At 48.3% G+C, this 16,695-nt stretch overlaps 2 protein-coding genes across 3 annotated transcripts in view; both read right to left on the bottom strand.

Annotated features, from left to right (window-relative positions):
• Adhfe1 (alcohol dehydrogenase iron containing 1) overlaps positions 1-12,522 on the bottom strand; it is a 32,345-nt gene extending 19,823 nt beyond the window's left edge. Inside the window, exons 1-7 of one of the 2 annotated variants that reach the window (XM_085677303.2) lie at positions 12,334-12,522; positions 8,696-8,733; positions 7,218-7,264; positions 3,618-3,671; positions 3,299-3,453; positions 2,976-3,172; positions 339-416 (exon numbers count right to left, since the gene is read on the bottom strand). In XM_085677303.2, coding sequence (XP_085533429.2) covers positions 339-416; positions 2,976-3,172; positions 3,299-3,453; positions 3,618-3,671; positions 7,218-7,264; positions 8,696-8,733; positions 12,334-12,392 — 628 coding nt within the window. In that variant the 5' untranslated portion in view covers positions 12,393-12,522. The remainder of the gene's footprint in view (positions 1-338; positions 417-2,975; positions 3,173-3,298; positions 3,454-3,617; positions 3,672-7,217; positions 7,265-8,695; positions 8,734-12,333) is intronic. The other variant, XM_048420223.3, reaches the window with a different exon arrangement.
• Positions 12,523-13,567: 1,045 nt separating this feature from the next.
• Positions 13,568-15,243, bottom strand: Rrs1 (regulator of ribosome synthesis 1). Its single transcript, XM_085677304.2, has one exon. The coding sequence runs from the start codon at positions 15,112-15,114 to the stop codon at positions 14,017-14,019; it is 1,098 nt and encodes a 365-aa protein (XP_085533430.1). The 5' UTR covers positions 15,115-15,243; the 3' UTR covers positions 13,568-14,016.
• Between the last annotated feature and the right edge of the window lie 1,452 nt (positions 15,244-16,695).

Raw genomic sequence — 16,695 nt, 5'->3', positions numbered from 1 at the left:
GGACCTAAGTTCGGTTCCCAGCACCTAGGTCAAGTGGCTCACGCCTGTCTGTGACTCCAGCTCCAGGGGGGTCTGATACCAGCTGGCCTGCAAAGGCATACACACACACACACACACACACACACACACACACACGAGATCCATGGCATTTTGATAAACTTTTCAGGTAATTCTCAACAGGAAGCTTACAAGCCTATTTTTACATATACTTGGTAAGACAAAATGTATATCTGAGTTTCCTTAATTCCTCGATTTCTAAATAACAGCCTCAAAGACAAGGGAATAAGGTAGAAAGGTGTGAGAGAGAATTTCAAAAGGATTATGAATAAAATTCTTACCAGTTTTTACTTTCAAATGTTCATAGTCAAAAATGGCGACCCCTGTAGTCTCACTGCCGGTTCCTGAGGTAGTTGGCACTTGAACAAAATAATATTAGAAGGAATTTGAACAGAGGTCAGCGGAGACTTAATTCCACCTCAGAAATGAGGAGCAAAGACTGAAAAGGAACATCCCTGACCTGTTTGCCTGACATCTATGTAGCATACAAGCTAAGGAGTCATGTGATGCCCATGCTTGCATTAATACATGTGTATATGTTCTCATCAGCATATTATGTCTGTGACTACATTAGCATGCATGTAGGCAGTCTGTATCTGCGCTAGCACATATGTTTAACATACATTATGATGTTTGAATGTACATGCATGCTTAATGTATATCATATCTTTCTTATTTGTTTTTTCAAGACAAGGTTTCTGTGTGTATCTTTGGAGCCTGTCCTGGAGCTTGCTCTGTAAACCAGGCTGGCCTTGAACTCACAGGGATCCACCTGCTTCTGCCTCCCAGGAGCTGGGATTAAAGGCGTGCATCACCACCGCCTGGCCTATATCATATCTTTTAACATGTGGTCTGTTAACATTTACATGGCTTCTACATTTGTTAACATAACATACATGGTTTTGAGACTTTATGGGACTGAACTAGGCCCACCAAATGTGGAAGACAGAAGTGAAGTTTGGACTGAGAGGCCCCTGGCAGTGGGACCAGGATCTGTTCCTGGTGTGTGAGCTCGCTTGTTGGAGTCCATTCCCTAGCGTGGGATGCCATGCTCAGCCTTAATGTAGGGAGGAGGGCCTTGTTCTGCCCCAACTTAATGTGCCAGACTTTGTTGACTCTCTCCAGGAGCTCCTACATGCTGGGATGAGTGGATTGGGGGTGGGCTGGGGGAGGAAGTGCAGGGGCGCAGGAGGAGGGGTTGGAGGGAGAACTGTGGTTGGATATGAAAAAAATAGATAGATACATGGCTTCATTAACATGTATATATGGTTAACATGTATGTGTGTTTAATATGCATGCTATCTGTATATGTACAAATGAATTTTGTGAATTTATATTGAACACATGATAAATTAACATACATGTATGGTTAACGTGCATGCATATTTAACATAGATGCTGTTGGGGACTGTGGACCCCCAGACCCTGAATTTCTTGTGACCCCTGCCTGTCAGTGTAAACAAGTTGTTTTCCTGTGCTTGCAGCTGCTCTGAGCACGAGACCCTCAGGAGTTCCTGATGGCAGGGGAGTGGTTTCTCGTGGGCTTGCAGCTGAGAGTTAGGGCATGGCCATTAGTCAAGGAGACCCTATATAAGCTGCCCTGGAACATAATAAAGAGGGAATTCTTGGTGTTACCCATGTCTCTGTCTAAATGTGTGTATGTGTGTGTGTGTGTGTGTGTGTGTGTGTTTCAGTCTCCAGCCCTTTGCCCAACTCGTAAACCATACCGTAGCCGTGTAGAGCAGGCATTGTGCTACAACATGCTGTCTGTATCTGTGCAAACAGGTTTTCTACATATATTGTCTGTGTCCGTACTAACATGAAACTGTGTTGAATATATGATCTCTGTTGTAACATGCATGTATGATATCTATGTCAGTATTAACACGCGTATATCAATCATACCTATGTGGAAAGTTCGTTTCATATAAACAGCAATGAGCTCTGGAAAGTTTGGTTCTCTAGAGCCAGAGATCAAGTTGCCCAGCACCTCTGGTAGGAACACTAGCACATCCTGTCTCTAAAAGACATCTTTATTCCCTCTTGGCAACGGGCGCAGGAACGAGCTGCTTGTGCTGAGCCCTGTGGTTTTGTAATTCTGTCCAGTTTCTAAACTTTACTAATCACCTCTCTGTGTGACGCCGGCACAGTTTCACCAGTGGCTTCCATTGGCCAGACTCCAATTACGCTGCTCCCCGTTGATCCCTCATTCAGGCCACAGCAGTTCAGCTGCCACTGACTCCCTCAAGTCCCTACCAAGACTGCTTACAACAGGGGCAGAAGCGGGGAGAGCAGGGAGGAGACTTACACAGGATGTCCCACTATTCCTAGTCACTGCATTTTAACAACAGAACTTCTATGCGTGCTAATGGCTGTAGAAATGAGAGGGAAGAAATGACTAGGAAGCCCCAAGCCCCCCGAGGAACAGTCAAGCCATTTTGGATATGGATTTGTGCACTGGGCATGTGCACATGCCGATCCAATATCCAGGCAAGACCCAGAGCTCCAGGTCAGCTGGGGAGCCATTGTGTAGAAGGGAAGAGTCACTGAGAGAAAACAGCAATTGTCCTCCCCCGACTCCGTGGTGTCTGGGAGATGAGACCAAGCAGATGGGTCTGGGGACAAGGCTGCCAACAGCGGGACCTACCAAATGTCAGTGAGGATCCTTCCTCCTGTGTGCAGTGACACCATGGCCTGAAACTGCAGGCTTCCTCCCACTGACCCAATTGCCTATCTGTGTGATGGTGAAGGTCAGAGTCGTCAGATAAGCAACGGCTGCCTGCTTTGTTCTCTAATTAACGCATTGATTTGATTGGAAATGAACAAAGAAGAGGTTCTGGAAATGTAGGCCTTGAAATCAGGGGCTAGGGCTAGCGTAGTACCCAAGTTCTCCTAAAGCGAAGGAGCAGAGTGTTTACCTGCGATCAGCGGTTTCAGAGGCACGGTCACTGGTTTCCCCTTCCCAATGGGAGCATTGACGTAATCGAGGAACTCAGAGTGAGGGCTGGATGCATACAGGTTAGCAGCCTTACAGGTGTCCATGGTGGAGCCCCCACCTACAGCCACGTACGCATCAAAGGCTCCCTTTTTGGCGAACTCGATTGCATCCATGAAGCTTGGAGAACGGAAAACAAAGGAGCCTTATGATATGTATTTACACATACTACCATGCTGTTCCCTAAGGCCTGGGCAAATTTTCCACGGCGGCCATCTTGCTGACTTCTGCACGCTAAGACCTTACCTTCCGTCTGTGGGCTCCACCCTCACGCCATCATAGACCTGGAAGCTGATGTTATTCCTCACTAGGGAGTTCAGAACTGTTTGGACAGGAGGGAGCTGGGCGAGGTTCCTGTCTGTCATCAAGCAGACCTTCTTAGCGCCCATATTCTGTAGATCCTGTAATAGAAAGTCACTCATAAGCTAGGCTTGAGTCAATGACACCGTGCTAGATACTTTGGGTGAGTTTCACGTGCTCTTTAGGAACACAGAATTCGAGCATTGTCCGTTAATACTCATGTTTACGAGACATCAAAGAGGCCACCGACGTCACAAATACTTGCCATGCCTACTTCTTTTGTGACTCCTGCCCCATATCTAATATTTGAAACAGCCATCTGAAAAAAAGAAAAAGAGATTTAGGTGTATTAGAGCTGGCCGATGGATTCCTGAAAGCCAGAGATGACGCCTCACGGTTTAGAGAATAAAAGCTAAGTCCTTAGCAAGGTCTGCTTTCTCACCTCCGGCTTCCCTGCTTCTTTAAGCAAACCTTGGCTCCAGTCACATTGGAATTGTGTATTTGTCTTTTCCCAAACACATAACAAATTCTCACTTGTTTTTTCAGCTTCAAACATCTGGCCTCCCTAACCCCCCTGCATTGAAATTAACTCTCGAATTTCTTACTTTCCAGTGTAAATGTCTGATCTGCAGTTTTTGCTCCTTCATTTATCCAGCCCTTGTGTGTGTCCACACACACCCACGTAGCCTCCCACCCACCAACACCACCGAGGGGGGCTCTGTGGAAGGCCTTCTGTTGGACTCTGAATTAGAGTTGCATGGGCTTCTGAGCTCACACACAAAGCAGAGTTTCACACTAATGCACACAGGCTACTTTTCAATTAAAACAGAACAAAACACCGCTATGGGTCGTTTGATTCATGGTATGTTCAGGTTGCTTCCTTTCTTTTTAAAAAATGGTTACTAACTCTTTAAAATGGGGATTTAAACAATCCAAGAGGGTCACCCGGATCTCTGCCACTCTCAAATGATCCAGAAACCACCACACATTTTTCAAGCATCAGTAATCATGTGGGGTGAATGGAGGTTGGCCCTTCAGGTGTGGCTGGGCTGACAGAGGCCCTTAGTGACCTTAGTGACCGTCTAATTTATTGCTCCTAAACTAGGAAGGGCAGGGAGTTAAACAAACAATTAAAGTAATTATGGAATTAGTACGGCAAATTGCACCAGAATTAGTTGTTTTTTTATTCTTCTTCCACAAGCTAACTTCTTTTGTTAATTAAGGCCTGAGGCAAATTGTCAGACACTGGATACATACAATTTGGAGAGTCTGTGAACTGGGGGTTTGTAATATCTTAACAGCTATATAAAAGGTGGTGTTGTAATCATTATCCCTGTCTCCAGACCATAGTCCACTACCCTCACATTGCTGCACTCCGGGCACTGCTCAGCTGAGACTGTCGAGCACCAGTTACCAACAGATTTCAAATGACACACTAGTGCATCAGCAAACCCTGTAGTCTTTTTTCAGGCCTGTAACATGAGGGCCGGCTTGTTGGGGTATCTGTTCCCGCCCGGTACCCCACAGTCGGCAAGTCCCAGAGAAAATCAATCACACAGAGATCTCTATAAGTTATAAAGCTGATTGGCCCATTAGGTCAGGCTTCTTATTAGCCCTTGTAACTTATATTAATCCATTCTTATATCTATGTTAGCCATATGACTTGGTACCTTTTTCAGCTGTCAGCTCTCATGTTGCTTCTTAGGTGATCTGGGCAGGAATGGCAGAGGAAGCTTCCTGCTTCCCAGAATTCTCCTGTTCTCATTGCATCACTTCTACTTCCTGTCTGGTTTTCCCGCCTATACTTCCTGCCTGGCCAATCAGCGTTTTATTAAAATACATGATTGACAGAATACAGATAATTCTCCCACACCATTTCCCTCTTTTTTTTTTTAAACAAAGGAAAATACCCATAGTCCATTTGTTGGGAATGTGGGTATAGTATTTCAGGCTACTTCCTGCTGTTTGGGGGCGCTGATGATCTTATGGGGACCTAAAGAAAATTTAGAGCTATAATCAAGTCCTGACTGAAGTATCCTGTGAGTCTTGATCATCTCAGGCAGCAGTCTTGAACCTGCTCTGGATGAAGAACTCTGTCATCTGGGCCATCTGTTCCTATCGGAGATTTCTCAGGTGGCCTCCCTTGATCAAAGCTGATTTTTCTTAACTCAGAATGAAACCATAGCCTCTCATTTTCTGTGGAAACAAAAGCAAAATCTCTTCTCCAAAGTAACATACCTTTTGACTTCAATTTTGAAGCCAAGATATTTTCAAAATACCTATCTTGGATTAATTCTGCAGCATTTATAAGCAAATATCTTTTAGCAGCTGTTGCTCCTTCCTCAGCATTCAAACAATTCAAAGAGAGTGTAATAGCATATAGTATCAAGATTCTCTGTATATTTTCCATCTTTATTTTAACCTCTATTTCTTTTATTTTTACTTTTACTCTTTGAGACAGGTTCTCTGTATATCTTTGTCTTGGAATAACTCTGTAGACCAGACTGTCCTTGAACTCACAGAGATCTGCCTGTCTCTACCTCCCCAGTGCTGGGATTAAAGGCATGTGCTACCATACCTTGAACTCACAGAGATCTCTCTCTCTCTCTGCCTCCCAGGCATTGGGATTAAAGGCGTGTACTTCCACACCTTGAGGTCACAGAGGTCAATCTACCTCTGCCCCTTGAAGTCACAGAGGTCAATCTACCTCTGCCTCCCTTGTGTTGAGATTAAAGGTGTGTACCACCATACCCAACTACTTTATTTCTTTCTTTTTACTTTAAGAACTTTAAAACTTTTATCCTGCATATATTTTTAACACACTGTAAACCATTTAGAGGTTTTCTTCCTCTTTGAATCTCTCTTTACTGTATATCTCTCTTTTTCTGACCACATGAGTCTTCATTGGGTAGGACTAAAGCCATGGCTTTGACAGCTAGCTCCAGCCCATTCCTTAGCTTTCCAGCCTCGTGGCTGAGGTACCAGCCAGAGCTGTGTTCACTGCCACAACTCTATGGCGTTTCAAGGTCCTTGCCAGCAAGCAAGCTGCAGCATTATGCTCACAGACCACATTCAGTCGGACTGCCTGCCTGAAAGAGTCAGAGTTTGCCCTGGAAGGACAGCCCAGAAAGCCGGCATTTAAAAACAGCGCAGCTTTTTTTCTGCTATGGCTGAAAACCGAAAAGCATGCATTCAGCTTTTCATCAATACTGTTTAAGTGTTTCGTGGCAGGACCTTTTAATGAGCTACAAAGTTTTGCAGCTAAAGCTGAGTCAGGAAGCCTCCCTTAGATGAGAGCATTTGCTTGCCTCTAGCAAGCAGAGCAGACCCGAGAAATTGCTGCTACCAAGAAAACATGCTGTACTCTATTCTTTCCCAAGCTTTCTCAAGCTTTCTGTGGATTCGGTTATCCATGTGGATGCCATATGTAATATGAGGGCCGGCTTGTTGGGGTATCTGTTCCCGTCCGGTACCCCACAACCGGCAAGTCCCAGAGAAAATCAATCACACAGAGATTTCTATAAGTTATAAAGCTGATTGGCCCATTAGGTCAGGCTTCTTATTAGCCCTTGTAACTTATATTTATCCATTCTTATTATCTATGTTAGCCATATGGCTTGGTACCTTTTTCAGCTGTCAGCTCACATGTTGCTTCTTCGGTGGTCTGGGCAGGAATGGCAGAGGGAGCTTCCTCCTCCCTAGCCTTCTCCTATTCTCATCGCCCCTCCTCTACTTCCTATCTGGTTGACCCACCTATACTTCTTGCCTGGCCAATCAGTGTTTTATTAAAATACATGATTGACAGAATACAGACAATTCTCCTGCACCACAGGCCATCCATAAGAGAATGAATTGATAAACCTACCTCAAACGCATAGTCTGTTGTTGTTCCAGAAGGCGAGAGTCTGGGGGCTGGAAGCGCAGAGAGGACCGTCAGAGCAGGCATCAAAAACTAAGCCTACGCAATTGTTTTTCTGATAATAAAATCCAGCAGTGAACACAAACATCTTCCTGAAATCCCACCTAAAAGCACACCTTTTTCGGCATTTCATAGTTGTACATCAAATGTAGATCAATATTTACAAAGAAGTACGAAAAACTGGTTCTTTAAATTTCTGTATAAAGCTAGTTGTTCTGTTGGGGCAATAAGGGGGCATCAACGAATTTCCTATTTTCAAAAGTTATTATTGCTGTGTGTGCATGATGACCGTGTGTACTACAGCAGGCCTGTGGAGGTCAGACCCACGTTCACGCAAACTCTGGGGATCAGATTCAGGTCGCCGCGTTCGTCTGGTTAAATGTCCTCACCTGCTGAGCCGCCTCCCTGGACCCTCATCTTTCCTTTTAATCTATTTATAATCCGTGCAGGTCAGCCATAAAATAAAGGGAAGTGGACAGAATAATTCGCACTACTTTTGTTGTGCTGTGTTAAAGAGGCCAGGACTAGACAACAACAGTCGGGCCGCCTTGTTCCTCGAGGGCACAGGCATCATCCTCCCAAAACCCAAACTTCTCTGGTTCCTCTAAAGCTCTGGAGACACTCTTGCTACTAGTCTTTCTTTGGAGTTTTCTCTTTCTAAGTCATTCTCCAAGCAGAGAAAAAAAGCCAAAACAAATAAAATTAGCACAAAACAGTTGAAAACAAAATTCTGCCTGTTTTCCCAAGGACTTTCAAGGCTGGTGGCTAGAGGCCCCATCTGCCCCGAGGGAACCTCTCATGAAGCAGGGAAAGGCCTTGGTAACTCACTCTCCCTTACTCCTCAGGCCTGCTGTGCCCTCTGTACAGGAGCATACATGGCCTGCCCTCTCTCCTTGCCTCTCTATCTATAGCCAACCTCCTGCCAAGGATAAAATCAGTTTCTGTGTCAATAATTCATGTGACATCCTGGCGACAGGCTGAAGCTACAATGCAGTCTGGCAAGGATTAAGGTGGAGGGAGGTGAAGCCTTTTGCTATTACTTTTAATTATTAAGAAATAGATTATTTTAAAAAATGGATATGGGCAAGATTTTTTTCTTCTAGCAATCACCTTACTTTAGTTTTTAGAGCTGTCTTTTAACCCAAAAGCCTTCTTTTTGAAAAACCCAAACATTGTTAAAATAGCATAAGTGTGTTTTCAGTTTTGAGAAATACCGTGTTTTAAATTGGAAGCATAAATAGCGTGACATGTCATGCGCTCAGCTAACCTGGCGTAGTCGGAGCTACGAATTGCCAGCTTCACGGCGAGGGAAGCTATTTTCATCAGCCTACCTCCCTCCTGCCTTGGTTTCCCCTTTCTGCACTTGGTCCATGCTAGGGGTAGGAAACAAACCCAAGCTGATGGAGTAACTCAGAATGCATTACCTTGGGAGTAAGTGTGAGAATGTGTTGGGCACTGGCATCTAGGGGAAAGAAAAAAGGAAAATATCAATAAAAACAGGAAACCCAAGTGAGAAGCCTTAACTAACTCTTAAAGTACATTCTAGTCCTGGGACTAAATGGGTCGCCGCTGGCAGAGTATGGGCCAGAAAGCAGCAGAAATCCAAACTCAAGATAGCACCAAAGACGAAAATCAACCCATCAGCGTCTTGTCAGCACCGAAACAATCCTTTTCGTGGGGGTGTTTATTCAAGTGGTGCCTAGCCAAGGCCTGCAGGCAGCTCTGAGAAGGATTACACGCTGATGGGGCCCTGGATCCATGAGGCTCCAGCCAGGACTGACTGGTCAGGGGCTTTGACTGAATCACGTGCCTCTTCCCACTCAGCTCGCAACCTGGGAACTTTCTACGTAGTTCTCTCACGTCTCCCAGGTATTTAGTTATCCTCAAACTGGCTCTGCACTAGAGCTCCCAGAAGCTCTCAGACCACTCCCTCCCAGCCCTCCAGCTTCCCCATTCTCTAAGGCAGCCCCAGGCTCTGGGAGCTGGTCCTGTCATTACAGGACGCTCGCCCAGCACATTCTCCTTCCTGAAGCCCTTCACCCACGCACTGTCCACGGTCTCTTTTCTGGAGACTTCTCTTCCTTCCCTTCCACAGCCGCTATTTCTAGGACAGTTCCTCCTGGCTTCAGTTTCTCCTACTCATTTTTTTTTTTTTTTTATGACTCAGGGAACCTTGCCATAGCGGGTGTCGGCAAACACTCGACTGCATAGCCTCCTCCTCACCGCGCCAAAATTCAAATCTGGAATTAAAACACCCAAGGAGGGAAAAGGTAAAGGAAGGAAAAGGGTGGTTACTCCGATGGCTCTCAGGATCTCCGGACTTCCCGAGGTCAACACAAATTATAAAGCAAGGCTGCCACCTAGTGGCCACCTGCTTCCTGCAGGGGACAGGCTGCCGGGCCCAGCTTACCGCTAGCTTTCTTTGCAGAACCTGCCTGGCAGTAAGCCTTCCTTGGACAAGAGAAGCAAAGGAAAGACATCCGAAATCAACGCTGAGGACATGGCTGCCTCTTCCCACTCTTGGTGCTATTTTAAGTTCTAAGACTAACCCACTTGTAACCCTTAGCGGAGGTTCCTGCTTGGTCCTCTTTTGCCTTCTGAGGATGTCCACCTGTGTTGAGGTCCTCGGCTCCCTCCTCACTCTCCTTCCTAGCCTATTAAGAGATTCATGTCTGAAACCCTCAGGCTTGCTCACTCTTTGATTCCCCCTGGCCTACATTGGCAGGCTGTGTCCTTACGTCCAGCGCACTCCTTGGTCCCTGAAATCAAGCCCAGGCTCAGCCACTTGTCCTCAAAAGGCCAATTAAGGAGTCAAGAGAGTCAAAAGCAGAGAGAGATCTATCCAATGAGGCTGCACTGGGAAGGGATCTCCAGTGATCCCTCCATCCAGTGTCCAGGATCCTAATATAAGGTACAGGTGTAAATGGAGCTGCGGAGAGCCAGCTCATCAGTTAAGAGCATGCACAGCTCTCCAGAGTACCCCCAGTGGGCTGCTAGTACTTCTTTGGGTTCCAAGATTCCCTGCTCTCCTGGGCTGTCACGTCTGCTCCTTTCTCACTCTGCTCACCCCTTACACATTCGGTTTGCTCCTGGGCTGCCCTCAGCCACCTGACCCTTCTTTCTCCCCTAAGCTTTATATACAGTCTCGCATACCAAGGCCCCAGCTATTTCTCCACTCACTCTCAGGCCGTGCCACGGTCTGCTTCCACCATCATTTCTCATTCCTATGTTTACTGGTTTCCAAACTGCCTTCTCAGCTGCACCTGTGTTAGCTCCAACACCCAGTGTGGTGGTGGTGGTGGTGGTGGGGTTTCCCAATGACCTCACCCTTTACAACTGCTTCCATGGTGAAAGGAGTGCAGACCCATCCCCACCCACCGGCTCCTCATCTTGCTCCCTCTCCGGGATTTAGCTGTTGAAAAAGTAACAAGCTCCTGAAAAAGTAACAATCTCTCCTCTCTCCTCACTTCACTACCTCGATTCCTCCCATATCATGAACTTTGCCCTAATTATTTCCCTGCTTGGAACCCACCTTCCACCCCTTTCTTCTAGATAAGTGTCTCTCCTGTCAGTTCTGGGGTCATCTTCTGAGGCCCCAGGGAGGAGGCCTTTCTTTCTGACCTGATGGACTGCACTTCCTTCCAGCGGGCCGAGAGATGGCACAGTGCTTAAGAGCATTGGCTGCTCTTCTAGAGGTCTTGGGTTTGATTCCCAGAACCCACAAAGGCGGCTCCCAACCCTCTGTAACTTCAGTTGTAGGGGTCGATGCCCTCTTTTATCCTCTCCAGGCACAGAGGTGATGCACAGACATACAGACAGGCAGGCAAGACACCCATATATGCAAAACAGACGGCTTCAAACCTCAGTCCACGCCTCCTTTCCTGCACTGGCAGTGGAGCGTGCTCACGGAATGACACTCACTCCATCTTCCCTTCCCACCCGGTTGGTCCAGACATGTTCTGGGTGACTCTGGTTCTAAGGGATATGGTGTTTTCCTTGAAGTATGCATGCACACATTTAGCACAAAAGGATGCACTTATCCCTCTTGCAGGACTCCTCAGAGGGCTTACACACCAACACAGATGCCAACGCAGTAAGTGGCTCCCCACATTTATCTGGCCATGGAGTTATCACCAGGCATTTTGAGAAGCTAATGTTTCAGAGTGAGGCACGCAGGCTTAGCAGCTTCCTATACTCAGAGCACAGCTTACCATCTTACTACAGGACTGCAAAGCCAAAGTTAAACCACGGCCGTGCCGTTGCTTAGCTACGTGGCACTGAGCACATTATTTTCATGTTCTTATGCTAGGGGACAATAATCAGTATGCCAGAGTTACCATGAAGAGTATTTACTGCTACCAATAGTTCATGGGCAGCGTATGCAATCTCGTACGCACCAGCTGTTTTCCCATTCATGTCTCAGGCCTTTCTGGCCCCTAGTAAGGCAGGCTGACTCTACTTGTGGGCCCTGCACTCCAGCTCCCTCTCTGGTGTGAATCTTCCCTCTGCCAGAATTCCTCTCCGGTCCCGTCCTTTCCCTGTCTCGCGGTCAGCTCAGACTTCTGTCTCCCAAGCTGACTCTGGTGCGTGCACATGCATTTACGCATGCGCTCAGTCTTTCTGGAAGGGATCAGGTTAGGGAGGGTAACTACTTGTGGTCTTCCCCCTTTTACAACTCATCTGCAGGGGTAAGCATCAGGGGTCCAAACTCTCACTAGATCCCTAAGCAGCCTGTCTCAGAAAAGAGCAGTTTCTGCACACAGACCCTGTATACATGTGTTGCTCTGATATATTGTCTTAACCACAAGGCCAAGTTCTACACTGCCTGTCACACTGTGTGGGACCAGGCTGGCTTCTCTGGGGAATATTTCTTTAAGGCTGGCTATGCCACATCGTACCATCCTGTCCTACCATGGTTTCAGGCCCTGCACACAGCCCAGTGCACAGCCCGGTACCGCTTCCCTGCATTCTGCAAGTATTCAGGTTTCGCCTGCCTGGCGGCTGGGCTCACACAAGGGTTGCCAAGCACAGTGGCATGCTTCTGCAGCCTGTCTGTACTCACGCTGTGCCTTGCAGGAGCCTTAGCAGGTGCGTCACCCGCGCGCGCGCAGCTGTGGCCATGGCAGGTCTCCTTGTCCTCCGGCTGCTCCACCCCCACCGCCAGCCAATCCTGGTCAAGAGGAAAACATTCCCCAATTCGCTCTGCAGGGTCACCTGATCCAACTTTAACTCATTTTCCAGGAGTCAGAGAGAAGACAACGGCCCCAGTTGCCAGCTGACTCAAATGTAAGAACTCACCAGGGCCTGTGTACACTTTAAACCCAGAGCTGTGCCTCTCAAGTAAACAAAAAACAAGCAAACAAATCTCCAGCCAATCAAAATCCTCAAATCAAGTCTGAAAGTTATGGTCTCCGTGAACAGTTTTGGTCTTGATAAAGTTCTCACTACACCTTTAGCCTCGCGGGTACTTAGAACCATAAACTGGCAGCGCTCAGCAGTGCCCATCTGCCAGGCCCCCGTGGAGGGGTTCACTAAGGATGGCAAAGTCCAGTGAACTTAATTAGGACATTATCCAAACCCAGTAACGAGAGTACTTTCATTATTATGAAACGATTTGAGCTTTCCTTGCAGTTTCTAAGGGTAATCTTATAAACATGAAACACTGAAGTACCCAACAGCCCAACTCCCAAGCCTGCTACCAACTGACAGGTGAGAGCGGGTGGCAGCCTGCTCTACAGAAAGCACCCCTCCCTCCGTCCTGGGTTTGCTAGTAATAAATTTCAGGAGATATTTATGCAAATATAAGTTTATTAAAATCAAAATAAGACATTGAGGGGGCTGGAGGGGCGGCTCAGAGGTTGCTCTTTCGAGGTCCTGGGTTCAGTTCCCAGCAACTACATGGTGGCTCACAACCATCTAAAGAGATCTGGTGCCCTCTTCTGGCAGGTAGGCATACATAAAAAATATATTAAAAAAAGGTTGATAATGAAAACTCACATAGGACAGCAATAAACAAGCCACGGCTATAAACAGAACAAGTATTTTCTGGAGTGACAAGGTTAATTACCATTCTTGAGTGTGGTTCCAGTTTACCAGTTAAAGCACTGTGCTCATTTAGCCAAATGCCCCACCTTAACAAACATCAGTTGTACTCTTAATACTATAGTCAGAGTCAAAGAATATTTGTGTTTTCTTGACACAAGTGGCCTTCCTGTAACCACTGTAACTACTTTGTGATTTTTCAAGCACACCCTCTACGGACAACTTCTTCTGACAAAGTTAAAAGCGACACCAGGTAGCGACATACTTTTATTAAGTAACCTTTAGAACACTTGCAGACCACCGGTAGACTCGGCTCCCCGACTCTCCTTGCTTTGATAAATATACAAGCTTTGTTACAAAAATAATACAAAAATGTTGGAACCAATCTACTATGCCCCAGAAATCTGATCAACTCTTATCCAGTACCCAAAGTCAAGATAAAAAGGCAGGTTGTTAACTTACTCCACATCATTTCACTAATTCTCCTGTTCTCATAACACGCCCTTCATTTCCAGCCAGTGTCTCCGTTGTGGGAAAAGCATTCATTCCTAGTCCAGCACTGACTCCCCTGAGGGGAGGCAAACCCGCCCCTTCAATCTCAATGAGGGCAGGGGCCACCGCCTGCACCGGCCTGCAGCGAGCACAACTTAACCCTTAGTGTAGACAGTCCTAGTTTGGCACAGCAGGTCCAGTGGGGAGCCTACTACTTCTTCCTCTTCCCACCTTGATGCGGCGCGCCTTTCTTCTTGCCACCGAAAGCAGGAGGCCTGGAAGGCTTCCGGCCTCCCAGGCCGCCTTTCCTCTTCTCTCCCTGGCCCGGCGGTCCGCCGTTTCTCTTGCCCGAGGGTCCCTGCCGGCCCCCCTTTCTCCTGCCCTTCTGGCCCATTTTCCTCCTCTTGGCAGCCTCTTCTTGGTCCTCTTCCCTCATCTGCTTGTTGGTGGCCCTCGTCACATCCAGCTGAGGCTTCTTGCTGTTCATGACCCGGAGGAGCTCCAACTGGCTCTTTCTCTCGGCTGCAAAGTCCCCAAAGAGGGGCTGAAACTTCCTCTTCTTGCCGGTGCCCCGGGGAGCCTTCTCCTTGGGGAGGCGCTCCTGGAAGCGCCCCACCGAAGCGGTGGAGACCTTGGCCACTTGCATGGCGCGGCCCAGCTCCTCCTTGCTCTGGTGTCCCGTCGGGTGCAGGCCGGCTGAGCTGGGCATCTGCATCTTGTGCGCTCGGGCCAGGTTCCGCAGTCGGTTCAGCTCGTTCTTTGCCACGCGTTCCTTCTTGGCCTGAATCCGCTTGGCGAACTGGTCTTCCATGGGGTCGGCGCCCCCAGGCACCTCGATCAGCCATTCCTTGGTGTCGTCCCGGGCGCGCTTATAGCCCCAGCGGCGGCGCCACTGGCCACTCACCTCGTCCCACACGAGGTTGGTCTTCTTCTTGGGACGGATGCCCTTCAGGCGGGCGAACTGCTGCCAGCGGGTGAGCGGCCGCGGCCGGGGCAGCGGCTTCTCGCGGGGCAGGCGCGTGAGCGGCTCGGGCAAGCGCGCGACCACCGCCTCCTCCACGCGCTCGGTCGGCAGCTGCCACAGCTGGTTGATGAGCAGCTGCGTGTTGTCCCGCGCCAGGGCCCGCAGTTCGGCCTCCGGCGAAGGCCCGGCCTGGCGCAGCACCGTCGGGGGGTTGCGGTCCGAAGCCAGCAGGTTGCCGAGGTCGAACTCCAGCTCCAGGTCCTTGTGCACCGTGATGCGCTGCAGCTTCTCCGCCTCCTCCCGCTCCGCCTTAGCCAGCAGCTCCTCCACGCTCTGGCTCTCCATGGCTGCCGCTGCGGCGTTCGGGTTCCTTTCTTTGGGGGAACGGCACAAAGTAGCTTCACTACAGAAGCAGCCAAAGAACCGGCAACCACGTGCGGACGTCCGGACTTGTAATCCGGAAGACAGATGTTCACTTCCGGGGTACCCGGAAGCGGCTCACAGTTGGGTGGCTAGGGAAAGGCCGGCAGAGGGCGGCATTGGCGAGCTCATGGGCTTGGAGGCAGGACCTGGCCTCGTAACCGGACGTGGGCGGACCGGCGCGGGGGGCATGGTTGTCTGAGGACTAATCAGCGTTGGGCCTGGCTGGAACTACGTTTCCCAGCATGCTGCGGGGCAGGGGGTGGTCGCCGTAGGACGCGGGCTGCTCAAACTCCCGGGGCTGCAGGCTCCGCAGCTTCCCGACCGAGCTTGCGGATAAGTCCTTTACGACGGTGTTTGAACTCTGCGGCTAAATCCGTTACAAAGGTGTTTGACTAATCAGCATTTCCTGGGGCGAGACAACCCACCCGCCAATAGTCAGAGTTCGTTTTTTGTGCCCTTGGTGTGAGCGGAGATTGCACGGACAGGTATAGAAGATTGCTTTGCGATTTAGGGCTGGCAGTTAGACTGTGCCAAGCGTCCGCGGACCCCAGTTTGCTGAGGACTCTCATTCCGCTCTGGGCAGAACGCTGACCTCTGCAGGTTGCATGACCTGGGCTCCGATTCTGGCTGTGCTAGCGTTTGATCCTGGGATGTTTAGTTAGGCCTGGAAAAGCTTGAAAGATCTCTAATAGTACTTCATATCCAGGACTCTTTTTTGGTTGGTTGGTTTTTTGTTTGTTTGTTTTGTTTTTCGAGACGGGGTTTCTCTGTAGCTTTGTAGCCTGTCCTGGAGCTAGCTCTTGTAGACCAGGCTGGCCTCGAACTCACAGAGATGCACTTGCCTCCCGAGTGTTGGGATTAAAGGCTTGCACCACCACAGCCCGGCCCAGAACTCTTTTAAAGGTAAATGTGTTGCTATGCTTTAAAAAAGGCTTAAAGTCAGTGAAAACCAACTAGCAGATTTTATCCAATGGTTGTAGCTTGGGGAATTGAGGTGGTGTTATAGCCTGATTCATTTTACTAGTAACTGCCATCGACTTCTGTAGGTTTTACCTCAGTCCTGTTCAGACGCTGATAAATATGAAACCTTAATTAGTAACTGATACACAGGAAGATCTCTGTTGTTTCCACTAAATCTAGCCAAAGAAAACTTTTTTGCATATGGCAGAATCATGCTTATTCTTGGTTCTGTATGTTTATCATCTGGCTTCAGGTCACTCTGGAAAATTCTGTCAGAACAATCCTCCGCAGACTTGCTTCTAACCCCATTCCTTCCATTTTAGCTCTCCAGAGATTCAGGCATCTTTCTCAAGAAATACAAAATGAGATGCAGGGCAGAAAGAGCAGCTCTTAGAGGTTTGTGACCATGTTGTGACATTCCCCACGAACAGATGTGAAGAGAGATTTCCTGTTTTTTGTTCCAACCTCACTCCAAAGTGGCACAAGAGGGTTAAAGACCCACTGTGCCGAGCTCCCAGAGGCGTAGAGATATGAACAAAGGGG

Source organism: Myodes glareolus, chromosome 16 (assembly GCF_982192425.1).
Source record: "Myodes glareolus chromosome 16, mMyoGla1.1, whole genome shotgun sequence".
NCBI classification, from domain to species: domain Eukaryota; kingdom Metazoa; phylum Chordata; class Mammalia; order Rodentia; family Cricetidae; genus Myodes; species Myodes glareolus.
Note: the sequence above shows the minus strand (reverse complement) of the source record. Positions and strands in the feature narration are given on the sequence as shown.

Bases quoted from the DNA above. Each gene is read 5' to 3' on its own strand.
- Rrs1 (XM_085677304.2), bottom strand. From the start codon at position 15,114: ATGGAGAGCCAGAGCGTGGAGGAGCTGCTGGCTAAGGCGGAGCGGGAG.